Source organism: Zootoca vivipara, chromosome 4 (assembly GCF_965207765.1).
Source record: "Zootoca vivipara chromosome 4, rZooViv2.hap1.1, whole genome shotgun sequence".
NCBI classification, from domain to species: domain Eukaryota; kingdom Metazoa; phylum Chordata; class Lepidosauria; order Squamata; family Lacertidae; genus Zootoca; species Zootoca vivipara.
The window spans coordinates 45,304,203-45,326,338 of record NC_142587.1 but is presented as its reverse complement, the minus strand read 5'-3'; the positions used below and the strand labels follow the sequence as shown (position 1 = coordinate 45,326,338).

At 43.9% G+C, this 22,136-nt stretch overlaps 1 protein-coding gene across 2 annotated transcripts in view; it reads right to left on the bottom strand.

Annotated features, from left to right (window-relative positions):
• The window catches only part of LANCL3 (LanC like family member 3), a 30,408-nt gene extending 8,578 nt beyond the window's left edge, over nucleotides 1–21,830 (bottom strand). For both annotated transcript variants that reach the window (XM_088667799.1, XM_035114686.3), the window contains exon 1: nucleotides 20,816–21,830. In XM_088667799.1, coding sequence (XP_088523925.1) covers nucleotides 20,816–21,379 — 564 coding nt within the window. In that variant the 5' untranslated portion in view covers nucleotides 21,380–21,830. The remainder of the gene's footprint in view (nucleotides 1–20,815) is intronic.
• Between the last annotated feature and the right edge of the window lie 306 nt (nucleotides 21,831–22,136).

Here is a 22,136-nt window from a genome sequence, read left to right as displayed (position 1 = left end):
TGCATATATGAAGTAAATATTCACCTAAAGAGCTCTGAAGAGTTTTGGAGAACTTGAAAGCTGGCCAGACTTTTGTGGTACATATACTGCTATAAAAGAAAAAGCAAAAAGCAAAGAAGCACACACACACACAAAACCACAAGAGCTTAAAATTTGCAGGATGAAGAATTGACAAGCTGAATTTATTACTCAGCTATGTAGATTTGGTTTATTCCTTATGATACTTGTTCATAAGGAAATCAAAAAAATGCATTCATTTTATATCTCACAACTGTGGAGAACGAACAGCAGAGGGAGCTTTTGCAGCAGCTGCAGTATACACAAAGAATGCTATGAAATGAAGGACACAGTTTGTAATCAACAGGCTAACTTAACTTCAGCATTCAGAGGGTTTTGGCCCAGCAGAACAGGCTTCTAAAGCTGTGCTGTGATGCAGCGCTTCAAAAACTGAGTCTTGAATGCCATCAGGTCAGTTTCCTTTTTCCTGATGGAGCGTATAGGAACAATGATTTAATCCAAGTCTTTGTCATGGAAGGTGATGCTTTGAATGTTATTTGTTTCTGAATTTTGCCAGTGATCTCCAGGAGCAGGGATTTAACAAGTAAGCTAGCTACTTTTCATGATTCAGGACTACTTTTTCTTTTTCTTTAGCACATTCATCCTCTGCATCAAAAAACACAAAATGATTCTCCAACTCTCATTCTTAAAGATCTATTTGAGGGTTTGGTGGGGAGATGCCAAAAAGGAAAAACACAAAATAGAATACTTTTACAAAAAACAAAACAAAATAAGAAATGAAGCTGATATACTATTGCTATAACTATTTCACAACCAATGCAGCTATAGAAATACCAGATATAAGAATTGGGTTACTGGACACTACTTACAATTTGGCCCCAACGTTTGGGGGCTGCCCCATTGGGGGCTGCCCCATTTCCAGTGCAAAGTGTATTGGTGCATTTAATACAGTAAATGTGTTCGCCCAGTCTTCCCACCAAACCATAAATACAGTACAGTCATACCTCGGGTTACAGCTGCTTCAGGTGGCGTCTTTTTGGGTTGTGTTCTGCACTGAACCCGGAAGTCCTAGAACGGGTTACTTCTGTGTTTCGGTGTGCGCGCACATGCACAGAGGCACTAAATTGCGCTTTGTGCATGCGCAGAAGCGCTGAATCGTGACCCGCGCATGCACAGACATGGGTTGCGACCGCTGCGGGATGCGAACGTGCCTCCCACACGGATCAAGTTTGCAACCCGAGCGTCCACTGTATATATATTAGGCAACGACAATCAAAAGCCTATACTCATCACAAGCTAGGCAGCAATGGTTTCATTTTAATTTGCACCTGATGCCAACAAATCACAATTAATCTAAAGACGATCGTTCCTCATGCCTTATGATGAATATAAATCACAACAGCCATTACTCTAACCTAAGGTCAAAAAAAAATATTGCAGTACGCCATCGTTACAATGTCATGCACGGAAAATTCCCTACATTTGTTGTATCTATGTGTAGCCTCTTTATATGGAGAAGCAGGTTGTCTCAGAAACACACTATTGTTAAAGCACTACGGTCACCCAAAATAATCTTTCTTATACTGTAGCAATGGTATTAAATGCTGACTTGCAGGATTGTGGGACAAAGTCACCATGTCCTGCTCTGTAAAACTGTCACAACAACGTATTTTTTAAAAAATCAACTGGAACAACTATCTGCAACTCTTGGTATCAAACAGCAACTCATCTATCCATTTATGGGTGTTATTTTGCCAAGTGGGCGGCCGGGGGGGGGGGGGAAGATGGCACACTGTTACAGAGTAGTGGCTGGAGATAGACTTTGAGTTTCTAAGAGTCTCGAAGTCTTGTTGCTCTTTCTGTATGCATTCATTTCTGGTCTCTCCGCTGTTGTCTCTGTTCAAAATTATTTTGGAACCCTGAAAAAAATCTGTTTACCACTTTTATTTTGTAATTTATGCCGCATAAACAGCCCCTAAAATGGAAGCATCAACTCATACTACATAAGAATGCTCATAGCTAAAAGAGAAAACACACAGCAGGCGATGATGGCTCTCTCATCCTTCTTTCACAACTCACTGTAAAACAGAACAGAATTATGTGACCTCTAAAAGTGTATTTGACTGGTGGAAGAGTCAGCTAATCATAATGTATATCTAGAAGAGCTATGATTAAATAAAGCAAGCCACAAAAAATGCTCACTCAAAAAAAAAAAGTGGCTCATTTTCATATACTCTGTGTTCCTAATATTCCACTGGTGCTAACAAGCACAACGGAACAGAACTCCACATTGGCAAAGAGCCACTTTTATTTTGCCTGCTGATTTGCAATTTGTGCTGCATTAACAACCCAATGAATGGAAACATTAGCTCAGGCTACAGAAGAATGCTGATCTGTAAAAGAGATGAAGATCAAATGAAGGTTGTGAAGTCTCAAGACACTTTAACTTTACAGTATTCTATGCCCTCCCTCATAAAAGAGTGGTTATGATTTTGACCCAGTAGCCTCCATGCCAGATCCATTTTCATTTCTTATATAACACACACACTCTCTCTGACATACGGTACACACACATACTGGCACCCCATAGACAACTACAAAAGGACAACTAGAGAAACTCCTGTGGCATAAAGAGACAGCTGTTGCCATTGCCTGGAACCAAGCACATGAATCCAAGCACAACTGAAGTCACATTCTGAATGCAGATGTCACATAAGGCTTGATATTGCTCTGTTCCAAGAAGAGAGAGAGAGAGAGAGAGAAAGCAAAATGAATTGTGGAGGAACAACGGAAGAAAGAAGCACATTCCCCCCATTCAATCTGCAGTAGCAAAACAGCAGGAAGGTAAATTCTCCTCATTAAACATTTAGCATTTGAGCCTTGGATACAGGCAAGGTTAAAGCTATGTTAGTCTCGCCTTCCTGTGCCTCCTTCTCAGCTGTCACTGCATATAAAATAAGCATTCCTTGGGGGAGGAAAAGACTGCTTTGTCAGAAAATGTGATTCAGCCAGTATAAAAATATTCCCAGTAGGTAGAAAGAAAAAATATTTCTTCCAAGACAAAGACAAGGTAGAGCACCACTAGAAATCAAAACAGTATGTCCTTAGTATGTAAGGTGGGTTTGCTAAGGCACTGTTTTTTGATGGGAGCAGCTTATTGCATGGTTAAAGATTTTCTAATAATCAAATACTTAATGGTGATGCTTTCATCCCACCTGCATTCAAATGCTAAATGCTAAGCACTAAAATTGTTCTAGGAAGGGCAGATAGATTCTTTTCACACATTACATTGTAAAGAAGATGCCCTTTTCCCTCAATGTAAGTATACTACATATTCCCTGCTGGGAGTACGACAAGGTGATATAAGTGCAGAGTGTTTGAGGACTGGGACATTTGCAGGGAAACCAAAATGCTTGTTTACAAAGCTATTGTACTACCAAGCCTACTATATGCTTGTGAAACATGGACTACTTATAAACGCCATCAACGATGTGTCCAAAATTTTTTACAGATCACTTGGGAAGACAGGTGAACTAATATTAATGTACTGGAAGAAGCAAAGATCACCAGTGTTGAAGCAATCAACATCAGTGTTCAACATCAACTTTGTTGGACTGGTCATGTTGTGTGGATGCCTGATGATCGTCTCCCAAAGCAACTACTCTATTCCAAACTTGAAAATGGAAAGCGTAACACTGGTGGTCAACAAAAGAGATTTAAAGACTGTCTCAAGGCAAATCTTTTAAAAATGTAGTATAAACACTAACAACTGGGGAACATTGGCCTGCGAGCACTCCAGTTGGAGAACAGCCTTTGCCAAAGGTGTCATGGGCTTTGAAGACACTCAAACTCAGGACGCAAGGGAGAAACGTGCTAAGAGGAAGGCACACTTGGCAAATCCACACCATGATCAACTCCCGCCCGCAAACCAATGTCCGCAATGTGGAAGGACGTGTGGATCCAGAATTGGGATCTATAGTCACTTACAAATTCATTGTTTATGGAATACAATATTACTCAGCTACAAGTGATCGCTAAAGAAGAAAGAAGAAGAAGACTACATATTTTCTCTAAACTTTAAGGGAAAGTTGAGTAGCAATTGCCCATGGTGTGTTCACAATGTGTTTTCAGCCACAGGAATGCCCTTCAAATATTCGGTAAAAGCTGACTATAACAAGCCCAGCATCAAATCCACCACCATTTTGTGACTGGCTCCACCCTGTGCCACCATTTTGTGAGAACGCATGATGTAACACACAAAGTCACCCTCAGGCACAAAAAAGAGGTAGAGAAATAACATGGCATTAGGAGATTAAAAAACCCCATAAACTCCTGATCCAAAAGTTATTGCTTGAAAATAATCAACAGGACTTAAGTTGCAATGACTGTATTTGGATTCAGAGTGTAATTAGTTATTTTGAGAAGTAACTAGAACAAGGGTAGTCAATGTAGTGACCTCCAGATGTTGTTGAGCTCCAGTTCCCATCAGTTCCAGGCAGCATGGCCAATGGCAAGGGATGATGGCAGCTGCAATCCAACATCTGGAAGGCAACATGCTGGCTACCCATGAACTAGCAGTAGTGTGCACTGTTAACTGCTGTATATACAACTAACAAATCAATGGAAATAATACTCAGCCAATGTAGCTACTTTATTCTGAATCAGATCATTGGTCCATCTAGCTCAGCACTGTACTAGCAGTAGATCTCCAGGATTTCAGAAAAGAGACTCTCCCATCATCCCTACCTGGAGATACCAGTGATTGAACCTTGGACCTTCTGTAGGCAAAGCACATGCACTGCCACTGAGCTACAGCCTTCTGAAAATGAGGTATGTGGAATGTAATCATACAGGAAGGCAATTCTGGAGTAAGTGCCGGAAGCCCCACTCACCCCAAATTCACTTTGCAGAAGATGACACATGAATTACTCAAAAGAAAAAAACTCCAGTGACCAACTGGCTGGCTGTTTAGCTCCCTTCTTTAGCATGCGCGTCATTGTATCTGCAAAGGGACGCTTACAAAAATAGTCTGCTGAATTTCAATTTGCAGGTCTGCTCCCCTGTGCCAGCACAACATATTGGAGCAGCACAGGAAAACAGAATGTGAAAATAGATTGCAAATGAAAAGGAGGCACTCTGAGGAGACACCAGATGCCTGGTGATGCCTGGGAGACTGGACAAACAAAGCCAGAAGAGAAGGGCCAGAAGGGCAGATGAAGGCAGCATGTGGCAAAAAGAATGAGCATAGTAAGCAATATAGTAGACAAGATAGAGCAGAACCAAAAGAAGAACCAGAAGGCGAATGCTGCTCCAGATTGGGTAGAAAAGACAGAAGAATGCAATCCTGGGCTTTTCAGCTGAATAGCTGCCAAAATATTAGAAAAGTCTTTAGGAAGTCCAGGCTCGAATAGAAAATCATGCAGGGAACTAAAAGGGGAAGAAAGGCACATCTGAAATGTCACTTCTTGAGTTTATGGGAAATTGCTATTATTATAATTTTAGGGTCTTCTGGTTACAGGAGTCTTAAAAGGACACAGTGAAACAATTCATATAATTATTTTATGCCACAAAGTCATGGTCATTATTTGAAGTGCTACAAGACATTGTAGATCTTGCTGCAAGCAAGCAACATGGTAATCTTATTAGAAATTGACTTGTCAATTGTTTGTGTCATTTAATTATCACTGTCTATTCTTTTGCTGCTGCTGCTGCTGCTGCCTGAGTGCTAAAAGAAATACCTGCTCCCTGGGTTGGGGCAACTGGCTAAAATGTTTTAAACGGTTCTAATTTTGGTTCCTCTGTTTCATTTTTGTCAGGTTGGTGTTGGTTAAATGTTTAGTTGGGGTTGGAAGCTACTTCCATTTGGATATAACTGTAAACTATTGATTATTGTTGTTGTTATTGTTAGTTGTTTTTGTTGATTTATTGGTTTGTTTGTTGCTTGCATGGGTTATCTTGTTTTTTAATGTTTGATGGTTTGTTGTGTTTTATATGTTGCAAGCCACCCAGAGTAGCTGGGGAAACCCAGCCAGATGGGCGGGATACAAATTAATAATAATCATTCATTTCATTTCATTTCCATCTAGTCTTGCTCCTCTCCACCATCCATGTGTGTATATAATCCTGCCAGTTTATGGTTGTACTTCATTCATCTGGGGAACTGTACTTTGGTCCATGAAAACTTATGCCACTTTAACTTTCTGGAATTCCCAGAAGTCTCTTCCTTGTTGTTTTAGCTGCAACAGCTAAAAGAAAGGAAGAAGAATTGCTGGAAGGAGTATACGCCTCCTTCCGCAATTCTTTTAGCCAAGCTGGTGACAAACATACCGGTATTCCTTTACTTTTCGTTGGACCACATCAGTGAGGCAGCCCAGGAGCTAAATACACACTGCAGGCCTAGTGCTGCTAACGCTGACTTCGCCCCTGGATGCACACTCCATTGTCTCTTGATGCCAACAATAGTACTCTGTTGATAAGATTAGGATAAACCATTCTTTCAGATAAAATTAGTATGTGTGAGTTGAGAAATGGAATTTATTTCATAAAATTTGTTGCGTGGCATTCACAATCAGGGAGAGAGGGGCAACAGTGTCCTATGTGGCAAAAATTGTAGATCTGGCACTGGCTGATCTTCAACAACTTCCTGCATACGTAAGTATGGAAAACCTTCATTCTTTTTTTTTTATTATTAAAAAAGAATCTTTATTGGTTATTACAAATCGCTTCGCATAATCTACAGATATACAAAAGCAGAAAAAAAACTAAGCAGAAGAAACAAGACAGAAAAAACAAAAACAAAGACAAAACAACAACAAAAAAACACACAGAAAAAAAACTAACACAACAACTACCAAAAAGAAAACAAAATGTCCATGTATATCCATTTAGTTAATCAATATTTAAAAGCCTTCATTCTGAGTGGCAAATCTACTCCACCCTTTTCTCAGATGAAGAACTATAGGGTAGGGACGTCATGAGGATTTACTGCAGCTCTACTCCCATGAAACTATAAAGGCCTCATCATGAGCTACTCTCCTGTTTCCTCCTGGGAATATGTGGCTAGAGGGTTGTTCTGTGCAGAGGGGGATGTGAGTTCTCCTCTGGTTGCGCATTCCATTTTGTATATAAAATTACCTTTTCCAAGTTGTCCCCTTCCAAGACAGAGCTCAAACAAATGCAAGAGTCAAACAATATGGGACTCATTGTTCAAAGCAGCAACATACTGGTGGATCATCAGCATAAACAGAAATTAGAGATGGTTTTCTATTATGAATTATAACTTTGCATCTTCATTCTGGGGCCCTTTGTTGATGCTGTTTCATTGAAGCAGGGTGACTTTTAAGCTCAGCAGGGAAGTGAAATGGTTTCCCACTGCTTTCTGAATACTGCTGTTTTTAATGTCTAATTTGTTTCAGTTTACTGTTTTGCATAGAGAGTGACCTACAGTATTTGGCTTACATAAACAGCAGAAGGATACTGTTGACAGGTGATGGCATAGATCACATTGGAGAATGTACAGCTGGATGAACACTACATAGTACCGGTATGGCTGATGTTATGTAGTCCAATTCGTTGCCAGAATATACATTGTAAGACTACACAGTACATGTTCAAGGGAATTAAAGAAGCTTGCCATATTGTGTATGCAGGCTCCCAAAATTTTTGTATTCCTTAGCTCAGAATATTTTTGTATGTGAAATTAGAATTGTAATTCTTCAACAGATTAGCATCCCTGAATTCACTAAATTAATGTAAGATTATATTTTGTTCAGGCAGAATACAGCGTGGATAAGATTAACTGAATGTCAGCAAGCATTTGGAAGACCAGAAACAATGAATGGAGTTTAATTATGGCTGAATTTTAAATATACCTCCAAGCTACTGAAGACATTTGCCTGATTTTTCTTTTTTTAAAAAACTTTTCATCTTTCACAAGCACAGTAGATTTGCATTAAGTAACTGTAGCTCGTGGCTTGTATTCTCAAGGAGAATTATGCAGGCCTTCGCAGTCCCTAGTACGCAAGAGTCAGGAAGCACAAGCATGGGTGCACATCAGTATCCATGAATGCAGAATAAAAGCTATTCAGAATAATTTTGGCCTAGCATAGAAGAAGCATGAGGGATTGAATGGATTCCTAATATTTCAGTCTTCTGTCTAATCAGCGCACTAAATGCTGGCCATTGGTTTCATTTTCTGCATGTACTAGTAGTGTACCAGTGTGTATATTAGGTATATATATGTGTGTACACACAACATTGGTGTGGGGCAGAAATAGGTTGATCAATGCATCCCTAGTCCTTGCAACCACGCAGGTGGATCAATCTTCCAATAGGTATTGAAGCTTCCAACAAGAAGGGTTGTACAGGTACATGTAATATTTAATTAATTTAAATGTTTGCCTTCTGTCTCAAAAGGCATAATATTTTAGCTTACAACAGTAATACCGTACTACCAAGCAGCACTACCTATACAAATTTTTGAAACTGCTTAGTTTTGTAGGGGGTATTATAATTTTAGAATCTGCATGCCACACTTGCACATTCTTTAAAAAAAATATTTTGCGCTCTTGACACTTTATGAGCTCTGGTACTTAATCTTCTATTCTGAAAAAAAAATTCCTGACAGCAGCACTACATCAGCACTTCTGTGATAAAGTGATATTTTATAATGGTGCTTCTGTAGCAGCCATATGGCTCAGAGGGAGTTCTAGGTTTGAAGTGCTCTCTGTATGCAGAATAGAATCAGCATGGAAATCTGTACTCGCCTCTTCATGCTGTTCTCTTGTGATGCAGCTAGCAAGACTGCTGAAGTTACCTCCTTCGAGGACTGTCAGTCTTTCATTCTGGGGCTGAAACGAACAAGTAGCAAAGTAGAACATAAGGGTGCTTTATGGAAAGGTTACTGCAAATGGGTGTGCAGAGACTGGGCTTTGTGCCTTGCATGCCATCACAAAACTTTCAAATGTTAATACAGTATTTTAAACTCTGCAATATCTCCCACAGAGTTGCTAAAATTAGAGCATTTGTCCATGATCAGCTTTTGTCCTGGGATACCAGCCCTTCATTTTGACAACAAGCCATCTGTTAAGATTAGCTTTTTGAATTCCTTGTTCTTTCTCAGCTGGTCTCAATGCAGGATCTAAGAGCAGGGAAGGGGGCATGTTCCTCAGGCAGTAGGTTAGGTGGGCGGAAAAATTACAATATTGCTAAAAATTTAAATTATTGTTTTATCTACTAACTGTCCTACCTTAGTGTCAAACAGAATTCAGTTTAAGTGACCCAAAATTCAATTAATATTTCTTCTAGTTTTTAGGAAATGGGTTTTATTGCATGCTATAACATATTTACAAAGTAGTTTTTAGGAAATGGGGAGTCCCATAACGTTAATTTAACTAGCTCTCATTATGAATTTTGATAGAATTAACATGCACCCATAGGGTTGGCCATAATTGCAATAACATGTAAAAGCCAGCATGTCACATGTGCACATGCACCACTACCGAACTGGGCTCACAACATTGTTAAAATAGGGAATTTGCTCCCACAATAAGTCAGTGATGGCCACCAACATAGCCCCAAAGGAAAGGGTGATGAAGAAGGGGGGGGTAAGTCTGGAAGCTCTGTCAACATTAGGAGCCTCACTCCCACTGAGAACCTCTACATTTGAGGATTAAGCCTAGAAAACCACAATGTTTTTCATTATTCAAAAATAAACTGTGTTGATGGATAATCCCTTACAGATACCCCTCACTGCAAAATTAGTAGGCATACAAGGATATACAATGTATCAAAGAGATAGAGGCATGGGGAAAGAGATGCATACTTATTTGGCTTTAGGTAATAGGCCCCTGCAGACCCCTTCAAGTGTCCCTATTTTCCAAGGAGAGCCCCGGATTTACAGAAGGAGTTCCGGTTTTTTATTTGATCCCAGAATGTCCCTCTTTTCTTTAGGACGTTCCTATTTTCCTTGGAGAAATGTTGGAAGGTATGGAATAGGATGTCCCTATTTTTATCAGAGAAATGTTGGAGGGTGGATCTGTACAGACATGGCCAAACCACGCCTGATGGACTGGTGCCAACAGGAGCTTTCCTCCCATTGCGAACAGTAGGTTCAAAAGGCCTCTATTACAATATGGACTATAGCAGGTGCAAAGGGTTAACACTCTCTTCCTCTTGCACCACCAGTGTCAATCCATCTTGGGGCTCCAGTGCCAGTTATGCAATTAAGTGGGGGGGGAGCAGGGGAGAGCAGCTATGCAAATGCCATACATAGTTTGACCCACTGTTAAAAAACAAAGGCACATTTGCCTTTTACACATTATGGAGAACATACTATGTACCTACTGATACTGTAAGGAAGCTGTCCGGAGATGGGCAGCCAACACAGCATCCTTCAGGAGTTGATGGACTAAAGTTCTGATCAGCCCTAGCTAACATGGCCAAGTCAGGAATTACAGGAGCTGTAAGCTCAACAACAAATGGAAGTCACCACATTGGCTACCCTTTCTGCAGAGAAATCTGAGCCAGCTAATTTTTAGCATGTAGATACTGTGATGAGTAACAAGTAACTAAAGAGTTAACTGTGTACTGTAGCACCTGACCACTGAGGAAGATCATGTTACAGAATGTACCAGAAGTGTTTCTGTATGTTGCAGTTGGTTTCGTTTCTGCCTGGGAGACGGTCGCAAGATGTCTGCGCTCTCACCAGGTTGTTTGTTATTTTCTCTCTAGAATAAACTTAAGTAGTTATTAGAACACTTTGGACTCTGTGTGTTCTTAAGAGGCTTTTTATCCAACGGCTATACAAGCTTTCGCTGTGTGAGAAGAAGAACTCTGCTGTGTGTGTGTTTTACTGCCAGCCCGGTTCTACGGAAGCAGAGAAGCGGAGAGGAAGCGCGCCGGGCGATAATCAGAGGCTCCTAATTGAGTCATAAACAACTCAACGGAGCCCTATACCCGTCACAGGTTATGGGTCATAGAACCTAATCAATCACCAAAGCAATAAAAGGTGATTGCAGCTGTAAAAGCCGTGGAGAAAGCCGGTGTAAAGAGCTAGCTGGGAGAAACCTGTTGTTTTGCAGTCGGCAATCAATAGATGCACTCGCTAGCAGAAAGACCCTGTACCAGAAGGCTGGGATCCGCAGTCTACCCGGAGGAGCAACGTGAGCTATTCTGAGTGAGTACCTAGACACGGAGCCCGGGGGTGGACAAGATGGCGGAGCAGCTACAGGAGTCATTTGTCGTGCCGTTCCAGAGGTTGAATGGCGACAACTATGCAGAGTGGAGAGAAAGGGCCAGAATGTGGTTGCTAGGAAAGGATTTGTGGACTTGTGTGTTAAATCCTCCAACCCCTGTCGCTGATAATTCAGCAGCTGAAGCACAGAGGTTTGTAGCAGAAACCAGGAAAGACAATAAGGCTCTATGTGCCATTGCCATGAGCTGTGATACTACGCAACTGCCCTATGTGCAAAATGCTGAGAATGCCAAGCAAGCCTGGGACAGTTTGGAAAGGGTCCATCAGAGAAGAACAGCTGGAGCTAAGCTGCATGCTATGAGGCATCTCTTTGAGTTGAGACTGAGACCAGGGCAACCCATTAAGGAGCACATTGCCAATGTGATTGATGCATTCCATAAGCTGCAGCGGCATGAGCTTGTGTTCAAAGAGAAGGAAAAAGTTTATATTTTGCTGTCTAGTTTGGGAAACGCCTATGAACATTTGTGTTTAACATTTGAGTCAATGCCTGAATCTGAACTCACGATTGCTTACGTTTCTGGGCGTTTGGCGGATGAGGAACTGAGACGCCAGAAAGAATCGGCTGAGAAGGGGGGCCGTGGGCGCAGAGAAGCCAGTGGGGGTGCAGTAAAAAGCACTGAGGAATCCACTGTGAGTGCGTGCGCAACAAGGCTTTGTTTTCGGTGCCAGGAGCCGGGGCACGTAGCGAGATTTTGCCCAGCTCCGGAAGCAGCCAAGGTCACTCAGCCAGGTGCCAGGCAACCCAGCGGACGTGGTCGTGGGACCAGCCAGCAGCGCCAAGGCAGAGGACGTGGGAAAACTCCAGATAAGCCTGTCAGCCGTCTTTCTGCTGCCTTAGCAACGATTCGAAACAAAGGACAGGACAGTTTCGCTTTTATTATCGACTCAGGCAGCAGCCATCATCTTGTACCTCCTTCAGGACAGATCCTGAACTGCAGGCCACTTGAAGATGAAAAGAGCCTGCATCTTGCTGATGGTTCTTCTGGAACAATTAAAAGCAAGGGTGTTTTTTATATGCAATGCTTAGACACTAGCCTTGATGTTTATGTTGTACCAGGCATGGAAAATGGTCTTTTAAGTGTGTCTTGCTTATTGCGTGAGGGCTTTGAAATAAGTTTTGCCAATGGTGTTTGCAAAATTGCCAGAGATGGGGCTGAGCTGGTAAGTGTTACTGTTGGGTCTGATGGTCTGTTTGTCCTAGATGGGAGGGGGCAAGCAGGTGGAAGTAACACTGGTGATGCTCAGGCTAAAAGTGCCAATACCCCAAAGGGCACAGAGGGCGCTATCCATAAGGATTGTATTCATGCTTGGCACAGGAAATATTGTCATATGTCTTTTCCTTATGTGCAAAAAGCCCCTGATTTTGTCAAAGGTTGCAGGTTCAAGCCATGTCAAAAACACCTGCAATGCCGAGCATGTGCGAAAGCGAAGACGAAGAGATGCTCTTATCCTAGGTCTGAGAGGAAGAGCACAAAGCCATTTCAGTTAGTGCACTTGGATATTTCTGGGCCTATGTCAACGTTAAGTTTAGGTGGTTCAAAATATGTTTTGTGTCTTCTGGATGATTTCAGTCATTTTTCCTGGGTCATAACACTGAAAGAGAAGGGGGAGGCTGCCAGAGTGATAAAGGAGTGGGTAGCCGAAGTAGAACTACAGTTCTCCGTCACTGTCCAGTGTTTTCAGAGTGACAGGGCGGGAGAGTTTTTGAGTGCAGAACTACAAGGGTTTTTCCGTAGCAAGGGAATTAGGCACAGAAAAACCGCTCCTTTTAGTCCACAGGAGAATGGTTTAGCTGAAAGGAAATTTAGAACGCTGTCTGAACTGGTGGAGGCAACGTTGTTTGATGCAGGACTACCCCAGAAGTTTTGGGGGGAATGCTATAAATTTGTGAATTATTGTTCAAACCGCGCTTTTAATTCAGTTGTGGACAACACACCCTACTACATGTTGTATGGTAAAGTTCCGAAGGTGCACTATTTCAGAACTTTTGGGTGTGAGGCTTGGGTTCTAATTCCAAAGCAGAAGCGCAGAAAGGGTGGATCAAGATCCAGAAAAATGATCTTCTGTGGTTACGAACCAAACTCAAAGGCTTGGAGGTTTGTACCAGCAGAGGGGGACCAAACCCGCGTTCACATTAGCAGGAGTGCTACGTTCTGTGAACAAGAGGGCTGGAGACGCATTCATGCTAACCCCGAAGTTCTTCTTGACTGGTCTTCAGGTTTTGACCAGGAAGAGGAAACTCAGGTGGCTGATGCTGGAGTTCCAGGTGCTGCAGGACCAGATCCAGGTCAGGCAGCTGGTCCAAGTGGTGTAGCTCCTAGGGAAGTGAAGCAAGTAGTCAGAAGCGCACCGACTTCACCCCAGGTCAAGCCTGGGAAGTACAGCAAACGTGGTAGGTCACCCACTTCACCCAAAGCAAGCCCAGAGGGGGCTGCAAAGCGTAGTAAGTCTCTTGACAGTGCTGCTAGTCCGAGAGAGCCACAGTCAGAGACAAGCAGTTCGGATTTAGAGGGGGAAGATGTGGGACCAAGGCGTTCAAAACGCACCACGAAAGGTAAACCACCTGAAAGGTTTACAGCTGTCAGTGTATGGGCGAACCTAGCAGTGTGTGAGCCTGAAAGTTTTGAAGAGGTGCAACAGTTGTCAGTGGAGGAAGCTAGTAAGTGGAAAGTTGCAATGGAGAAAGAGTTGAACTCCATGCAATCTCTTGGTGTGTATAGCCTAACACAGTTGCCAGAAGGCAAGAAAGCAGTCAGTTGTAGGTGGGTCTACAGGCTGAAACCCACAGTGACTGGAGAGCCTCAGTACAAGGCTAGATTAGTGGCTAGAGGTTTTACTCAGAAGAAAGGAATCCACTACACAGATGTCTTTAGTCCGACTTCGAGAGCGGAATCTTTCAGGATGCTTTTAGCGACTGCAGCGCAGAGAGGCCTAGTGGTCAACCACTTTGATGTGGACACCGCTTATTTGAACTCTGACCTCCAGGAGGAGTTGTACATGTTGCCTCCTCCAGGGTTTGAGAGTGACGTGCCAGGTCAGGTGTGGAAGCTGCACAAGTCGATCTACGGTCTGAAGCAATCCGCTAAAAATTGGAATTCATGTCTTGATTCTGTTTTGAAGAGCCTAGGTTTCAGGAAGAGTCTAGCTGACAGTTGTCTGTATCTCAGAGGTGAAGGAGAACAGCAAGAACTGTTGCTTGTCTATGTTGATGACTTGATCTGCTTAGCAAAGAGCCAGATGCAAGTGCAGAAGTTTGCAAAAGAGCTAGGCAAGAGGTTCAAACTCAAGAATCTAGGTGCAGTGAATGTTTATCTAGGTGTGCAGATAGACAGAACTGAGGATGGAAGTTTCTTGCTCAGTCAGAAAGGCAAGATTGAACATTTGCTTGAGAAGTTCAGAATGTCTGATTGTAAAGGGGTCAGAACACCCATGGAGACAAACTTTGTGAAAGAGTCACAAGTGAAGGACAAAGTAGCGTTTGAGAGTCCTGAAGTGTTTCAGTCAGCGCTAGGGAGTCTGTTGTATTTGTCACAATGGAGCAGACCAGATATTGCTTTTGCAGTCAATTTGCTCAGTAGAGAAGCATCGAAACCTAGCGTGCATGCTTGGAATGGCATTAAGAGAGTGCTTAGGTATTTTCAGGAGACCAAAGAGTATTGTTTGGAGATGTCAGCGCAAGGTGAGCCACAACTCACTTGTTTTGCAGATGCTGATTGGGCCAATCAGGAGGACAGGAAGTCAGTGACTGGTTTGGTAGTCAAGTTTGGAAATGCCCTGATTGGTTGGCGGTCGCGCAGGCAAAGCCTAATAGCAATGTCTTCCACGGAAGCCGAATTCTGTGCGTTGTCTGCGACATGCACTGAATTGGAGTACTACAGATGTTTGGTCCAGGAAATCTGGGGTGATTGTAGCCAGCCCATCACTGTTTGGGGCGACAATCAACCATCTTTGAGACTGGCGGAGTCTGGACAGTTCAAGGCCAGAACCAAACACTTAGACATCCGCTTCCGAAACGTATGTCAGAGCATACAGGTAGGCTTGGTGAAGTTGAGGTATTGTCCAAGCCAGGAGAACCTAGCAGATGGGTTCACAAAACCCTTGAGTTTCCAACGGCATGGGGAATTCTGTGAAGGGTTGGTTTTGGGGTAAGTTTGGATACCCGCTATCCCCAGTGTTCAGGTGAGAGGGGGTGTGATGAGTAACAAGTAACTAAAGAGTTAACTGTGTACTGTAGCACCTGACCACTGAGGAAGATCATGTTACAGAATGTACCAGAAGTGTTTCTGTATGTTGCAGTTGGTTTCGTTTCTGCCTGGGAGACGGTCGCAAGATGTCTGCGCTCTCACCAGGTTGTTTGTTATTTTCTCTCTAGAATAAACTTAAGTAGTTATTAGAACACTTTGGACTCTGTGTGTTCTTAAGAGGCTTTTTATCCAACGGCTATACAAGCTTTCGCTGTGTGAGAAGAAGAACTCTGCTGTGTGTGTGTTTTACTGCCAGCCCGGTTCTACGGAAGCAGAGAAGCGGAGAGGAAGCGCGCCGGGCGATAATCAGAGGCTCCTAATTGAGTCATAAACAACTCAACGGAGCCCTATACCCGTCACAGATACATGTCTTTATAGTGCTCAAAGCACTTAAGACACATTATTTCAGTAATCTTTACCCTCTAAGATAGGTAAGTAACACTATCCTAATACTACAGTTAGAGGGGAGGGGGGCTGAGGGAAAGAGACACAGCCTTATCTAAAGGTTACCTAGTGAGTTAATGGCTAATTTGAGTTTAAGCTCGGACTGCCCTAAACCAAGCTCCCCTCCTGAGCCAGTGCACTGCTCATGCCCCCTGACTAGCTCAAGGGCAAAATGGCTCTCTACACTGGGCTTAATGATATGACATTGCCAATAATAAACCACTGAGCTCCTGCTGCTTAAAATTTACGGATGCAAAATGCTGCAGTTATAAAATATATTATGCTGTTAATGCTATAAGCAGTACAGTAAGTTAAACCAGTCGTAAATGTTAGAAAGTTATTTTTCATGCTGCCCTAGACCGGAGGTTTTATGCTGTCAAAATTGAAGCACTTCTGTTGGTGCAATTCCCTGGTGTGAATGCAATTATATTGGTATTAAAAAGTCTATTATGGCACATGGGATGTCTAATTTAGGTGAATAAAATAAAAATTTTCATGTTCAGCCTTCTCACAATGTAAAATCAAATCCCCTGCAGACCACATTCTTAGGGCTGTGAGTCCTAAGTGGAAGTAACTGCTCTTAACAATATGTGGGATTAACTCCAACTTCCACTTAAAATTAATACAGTTTTGTGGGTGGAAAATAGGGGAAATCTTAGTAAGCAGCTCACACATCCTATTCTAAGGTCTAGTCACAGAACATCGTATCTTTTTTGGGGGGAAACATATGCAAACATTTCTTGCGATATTGTCAGTGAATAGTTTGGTTAATATGGTCATGCACACCTGATACCAAAGACAAAACCTAAACCTCATTATGTGTGTTAAATCTGCCTTTGTAATGATTTCCATGGTCTGCAACTTCCACTATTTATTTCTTCCTCTAAAGCAACAAAGTTAGGAGAGAGGAATTGATTTCAGCACCCAACATGCAAGTGGCCGTGTTAATAAAAACTGTTAAAGGAAAGGGCAATGCTTTTATTATATACTATGCAGCAGGTTGTGCTGTGGGTTAAACCACTGAGCCTAGGGCTTGCTGATAAGAAGGTTGGCGGTTCGAATCCCTGCAACGGGGTGAGCTCCCGTTGCTCGGTCCCAGCTCCTGCCAACCTAGCAGTTCGAAAGCATGTCAAAGTGCAAGTAGATAAATACAGCGGGAAGGTAAACGGCGTTTCCGTGTGCTGCTCTGGTCTGCCAGAAGCGGCTTTGTCATGCTGGCCACATGACCTGGAAGCTGTACACCGGATCCCTTGGCCAATAACGTGAGATGAGCGCCGCAACCCCAGAGTCGGTCACGACTGAACCTCAAGGTCACGGGTCCCTTTACCTTTATGCACACAGTTATTTATTAGTCACTTTTTAAAGAATTAAACTCAAAGTGGTTTATGAAAACAATCTATATAAACCAGAAGAACACTATTATTATTAGTTTTGCTAGACTGCAGTCTCCTGAAGTCATTCCTTTGTTTTGACAAAGGTTGATATAAACTGAATAAAGTCTCCAAAGAATTATTTGATTTATTTATAACCAAGTCTCTTATAAAATAGAATCCAAGGAGAGGGAGCAAGGTATAGTAAATAGGAATACTGATGATGACTTGGAGACACACCATCTTAATGCAGAATCTGTAGTTAATTGTTGTGAAGTCGCTCATCCCCAAACCACTTTAATCCAAAACCAAAATCTGAACCTAAACTGATCTACACTTATCTTTATAATATATAGTACAAGTGTACACTTACTTCAAACCTACTGTTCATTCACTTTCTGTCAGTTTTTTTATGGTGGTGGGAGAGAACTTAAAAGTAAATTTAAACAAGAAAGATTTGAAGATGTTATGTAAGTGAACTTTGTTGATTCTTATATAACTAATTGACTTTTACAATACAGTCATACCTCCGTTTATGACCACAATTGGTTCCGGGGAGCTGGTCACTCCCCGAGGCACGTTTCTGCGCGCGCGCGAAGCGCCGATAGAGCACGTCCGCGCACGCATGTGCTGCGCAGATCGCTTCTGCGCATGCGCAAGGTGCAGAGATTGCTTCTGCGCATATGAATGCAACGGAACCTAGATGTAAACACGTCTGGGTCCGCAGTGGTCGTAAACCGAAGCAGTCACAAACAGAGGCAGTCGCAAACCATGGTTTGACTATAGTAGCTGAATTACTGATTGAGTGCTTCGCAAACTAAGAATATTTCATCCTGCACACACAAACATCAGGAAGCAAGACAAGATGAATTTCTAAACAAACATGTGTATCGCAACACAGTGTCTTGTATCATGTAATTTCAGCATGTGATATCAAGAGGGTGATTCTCACATCACTTATACCACGACTACACTTGAATATGGATATCCCATATTTCAAGGGCTACCTCTAAATTTATAGTAATGTTCCTTATTTCAGAAAAGCACTGCTCAGTGATCAAAAAGCAGATGTCCTTAATTTCACACCCTGTTCTCTCCATGACCTGTCAGTTCTACTTATATATGAAATTTCCATCATTGTAACACTAGGTTTCTGCTAAACTTGAGCCCCTGAAATGAAAAAAAGTAAAAGTGATCTGTGAGTCACCATTTCTACATCCAAAAAAGGGTTAGCCAAGTGTTCCCAGTATAATCAATCTCCCCTCAAGAATGGGGTAGAAGAATAGGCTACCTGGTACAGTTGAGAAACACATACTAGCCCAAGCCAACAGAACAGAGATGTGGGACCTGTGACTCTCCAGATGTGGTTCAGCTTTCCTCAGCACCCGCCAGTATGTCCAACCATGAAAGACTATGTGAATTGCAGTCCAAGACTTGGAGGGATCACAGATTCCCCATCTCTGCAACAAAGGCTAAAGAGTTGCTGCCCCAGCCCAGATGGAAAAAGTCCATGGGTGTAGCCAGGCTTTATGTTAGGGGGGGCAGGCTTTATGTTGGAGGGGGCAGAACCTCAGATACCGGTAGTTAAGTATTTAACTGCCCCCCCCCCCCGATTATACCAATGAAAAAGTCCAGGGGCTGCTTAGGTGAGCTGGAAGAGAAGTAGCCCCAAGCATTTTTCAAGAAGCATTGAAAGACACTTCCCTGATAAATATCTCAAAACCAATTCACTGTGCAGCTTTTTCCTTTGTGTTTGAAGCACTCTTTACTTCTTGCCTCCAGACAAACCCTTCAGATAACAGATTTTGAGGCTTTAAAAATTGTGCCTCTTGGATTTTCTGACTGAAGCCCCTTGCCCCTCACCCCATATTAGGTCAGAATATCCATCCACCTGTTTGTGGAGCAAGGAAATAAAGGATTGCAAATGCAAAAATCCTTAAGAGATCACAATTCCTTCCCTGTCCCAGATGTTGTCACCTTGAGGAGGAAACAACTGCACCCTTGCGTTCAAGATATTAGGGAGGGGAAGCAAGATTAAGGCAACAAAATTAAGCCTGGAAGACACCAAATTATTTATTCTGGAGAACCTCTAGTAAGAAAGAAAAGTCTTTTCAGACACTCATCATCATATAGAAATGGGTATGTAGAGTGGAGGAGTTGAATCATGCCCACCATTCCTACTCCCAACTACTATGGGTTCTCTTGAACCCATATGTTCAACCTGTACACATATAGATACTATCCACAAACCCGTTAAAAGATCCAGATGTGGGGATTCCAACGCCCATCAATCCTAGTCAGCATGACCAATGGTCAGGGATGAAGGGGGCTGTGGCATGGCAACATATGGAGGGTTGCAGGTTCCCTATCCTTGCTTCACAGGCATGCTGCAGTACAGAAGAAATACATGTGTGTGTGCATGGGGGGTGTAGTAGCAAGTTTTGCTATCAGCCTACATGCCTATGAACATCAGAATGTCTATAAATCAATTGGAAGTGCATAGAGCTTAGAATAATAGAATCATAGAATTGTAGAGATGAAAGGGACCATAAGGGTCATCTAGTCCAACTCCCTGCAATGCAGGAATCTCAACTAGATCATACATGGCCATCCAACCTCTGCTTAAAAACCTCCATGGAAGGAGAGTCCACCACCTTCCAAGGGAGTCTGTTTCATTGTTGTACAGCTCTTACTGTCAGAAAGATCTTCCTGATGTTTGGTTGGAATTTCCTTTCTTGTGATTTGAATCCGTCGCTGCTGATGTTCAGACAAACACACCTGTTTCAAGGTAGCACCTGCCTTCTACAAGGTTAGAATATCTTTAAAGCGCTACAAGTTTGGGTAAATATGTGAAAGTCAAGAACAGAGCATGATCTTGCACGCACCTTGCACACTTTTGATTTCTAAAAAGGCTAAATGCATGAACCAAGTTTCAGTGGTTTGTAAAGACAAAAAGATCAAATACCACATCCAGAACTGTGAAGGCAGGAGCAAAGAACATCCCAAAAGAGTGGGATGACCTGTGTGGAAACAAGCCAATACCTTCTCTCTTGCACCCAGGAAAGTCATTTTACCCTTCACCAAAGCTCAAGAGAGAACCTTAGTGCACCTTATAAAGGCCAATTATTTTTAAGGTTGGTATAAGTTTTCCTAGATGAGAGTCCAGTTTCTCAGATCTCATGAACTCTAGTCCATGAAGGCTTATGTGTTTATAATGTGCCACAAGACTCTCTGGAGGTTTTGCTGCACCAGGCTCACTTGCCTACTGCAGGGAAATGAAGGGAGGAAGGAAGAAGTACTAAGGCCGGGTTTCCCAAACTTGGGTCTCCAGCTGTTTTTTGTACTACAATTCCCACCACCCCTGACCACTGGTCCTGCTAGCTAAGGATAATGAGGGTTGTAGTTCCAAAACTACAAGTTTGGGAACCCCTGTACTAAGGCAAGGCAAAGGGCGGGTGTGGCGCGTGGCAGGGACTCGAGGCTACCTCCAATCCCAGCTTCTGCTTCAGCACCAGGGCGGCGCACAGGTAGCCGGCGCGGCCCACGAAGAGCTCGTCGGAGCCGCAGTCGAGGAAGGTGAGCGGGGCGCACAGCTCGCACAGCTCGCGGAACTTGCCCAGCGGCCTGGCCCAGTCCGGCAGCCCGAGCGCCTGGTAGACGAGCGCGGCCACGGCGTAGACGCCGGCGCCGCCCAGGAGGAAGGCGGCGCGGGTGTCGGCGTCGGCGTCGCCCCAGTCCTCCTCGTAGCGCACGCAGGCGTCCACCAGCTGCTTGGCGGCGCGAAGGTACGAGTCCCTGGCCGACGCGAAGAGCGGGCACTGCGCGACGTGGTACAGCATGTAGGCCACGCCGGCCACGCCGCCGTATAGTCCGCCCTGGCAGCCGCCCAGGCCGCCCGCCGCCTCGGCGCCGCCCAACGGGGGCACCTCCTTGAGGATGCGGTCCACGGTGGCCGTCACCAAGGGCGCCACTGCCTCCTTGCCCTGCCCGGCCAGCAGGCTGCCCTTGTAGTCGTCGAAGCGGTTGGCGAAGCAGCGCTTGCTCTCCATGCCTGGCGCGGACCCAGCCGGACTCCCGAGGCGCGCGGGTCGCTTGCGCTCTTGGCGCGCCCGCTCACCGGGGCTCCGCAGCCGGACGCTGGCTGGCTGGGAAGCCGAGCGGAGCCCCCTGGAGGAGGTGTGTCCGACTCCCGAGCAGCCCGTTCCTCTGCCTGCTCGGAGCAGAGAGGCGAAGGAGGAACTATCAGGTCGTGGAGTTCTTCCCTCAGCCCAGAGCAAGGCGGCTTCTCTTCGCCAGGGCGCCTGGCATGTTCTGCCCCTGCCTGTCGCTTCCTCTCTTTCTCCAGTCCTGCCTGAAATGTCTGCGAGAGACAGCAGCCCGCCTCCTCCTCCTCCCGCTATTTCCTCTGTGGTGTGAAGAAGAGGCGGCCGCTCTCCCTCAGCGCCTGGCAGCAGCAGCAGCAGCCGCCGCTATCAAGAATGCGCCACCCATCGCCACAGCGCCCCTCCCACCGCGGTTCCTGCTCGCCGAAGTCTGTCATGTGCGCGCGCGTGTCGAGGCGGCGGCGGCGGCGGAAGAGAGAGCCATTGTTTCAAATAGCTCTTTTCAAAAGCTTACTCCATTCTTGTCTCTCTCCCACACCCCGTCCATCAATGAGTGCAAATTTCATTATATGGGTTTTTTAACAGGGCTTCATGCAGTCAGCCAAAATACCGCTTGGATAGTGGAGGCGTGTACACACACACACACACACAGTACTGTACTGTACTGTACTGTATATAGAATGGCCAATAAGAAACGGATATT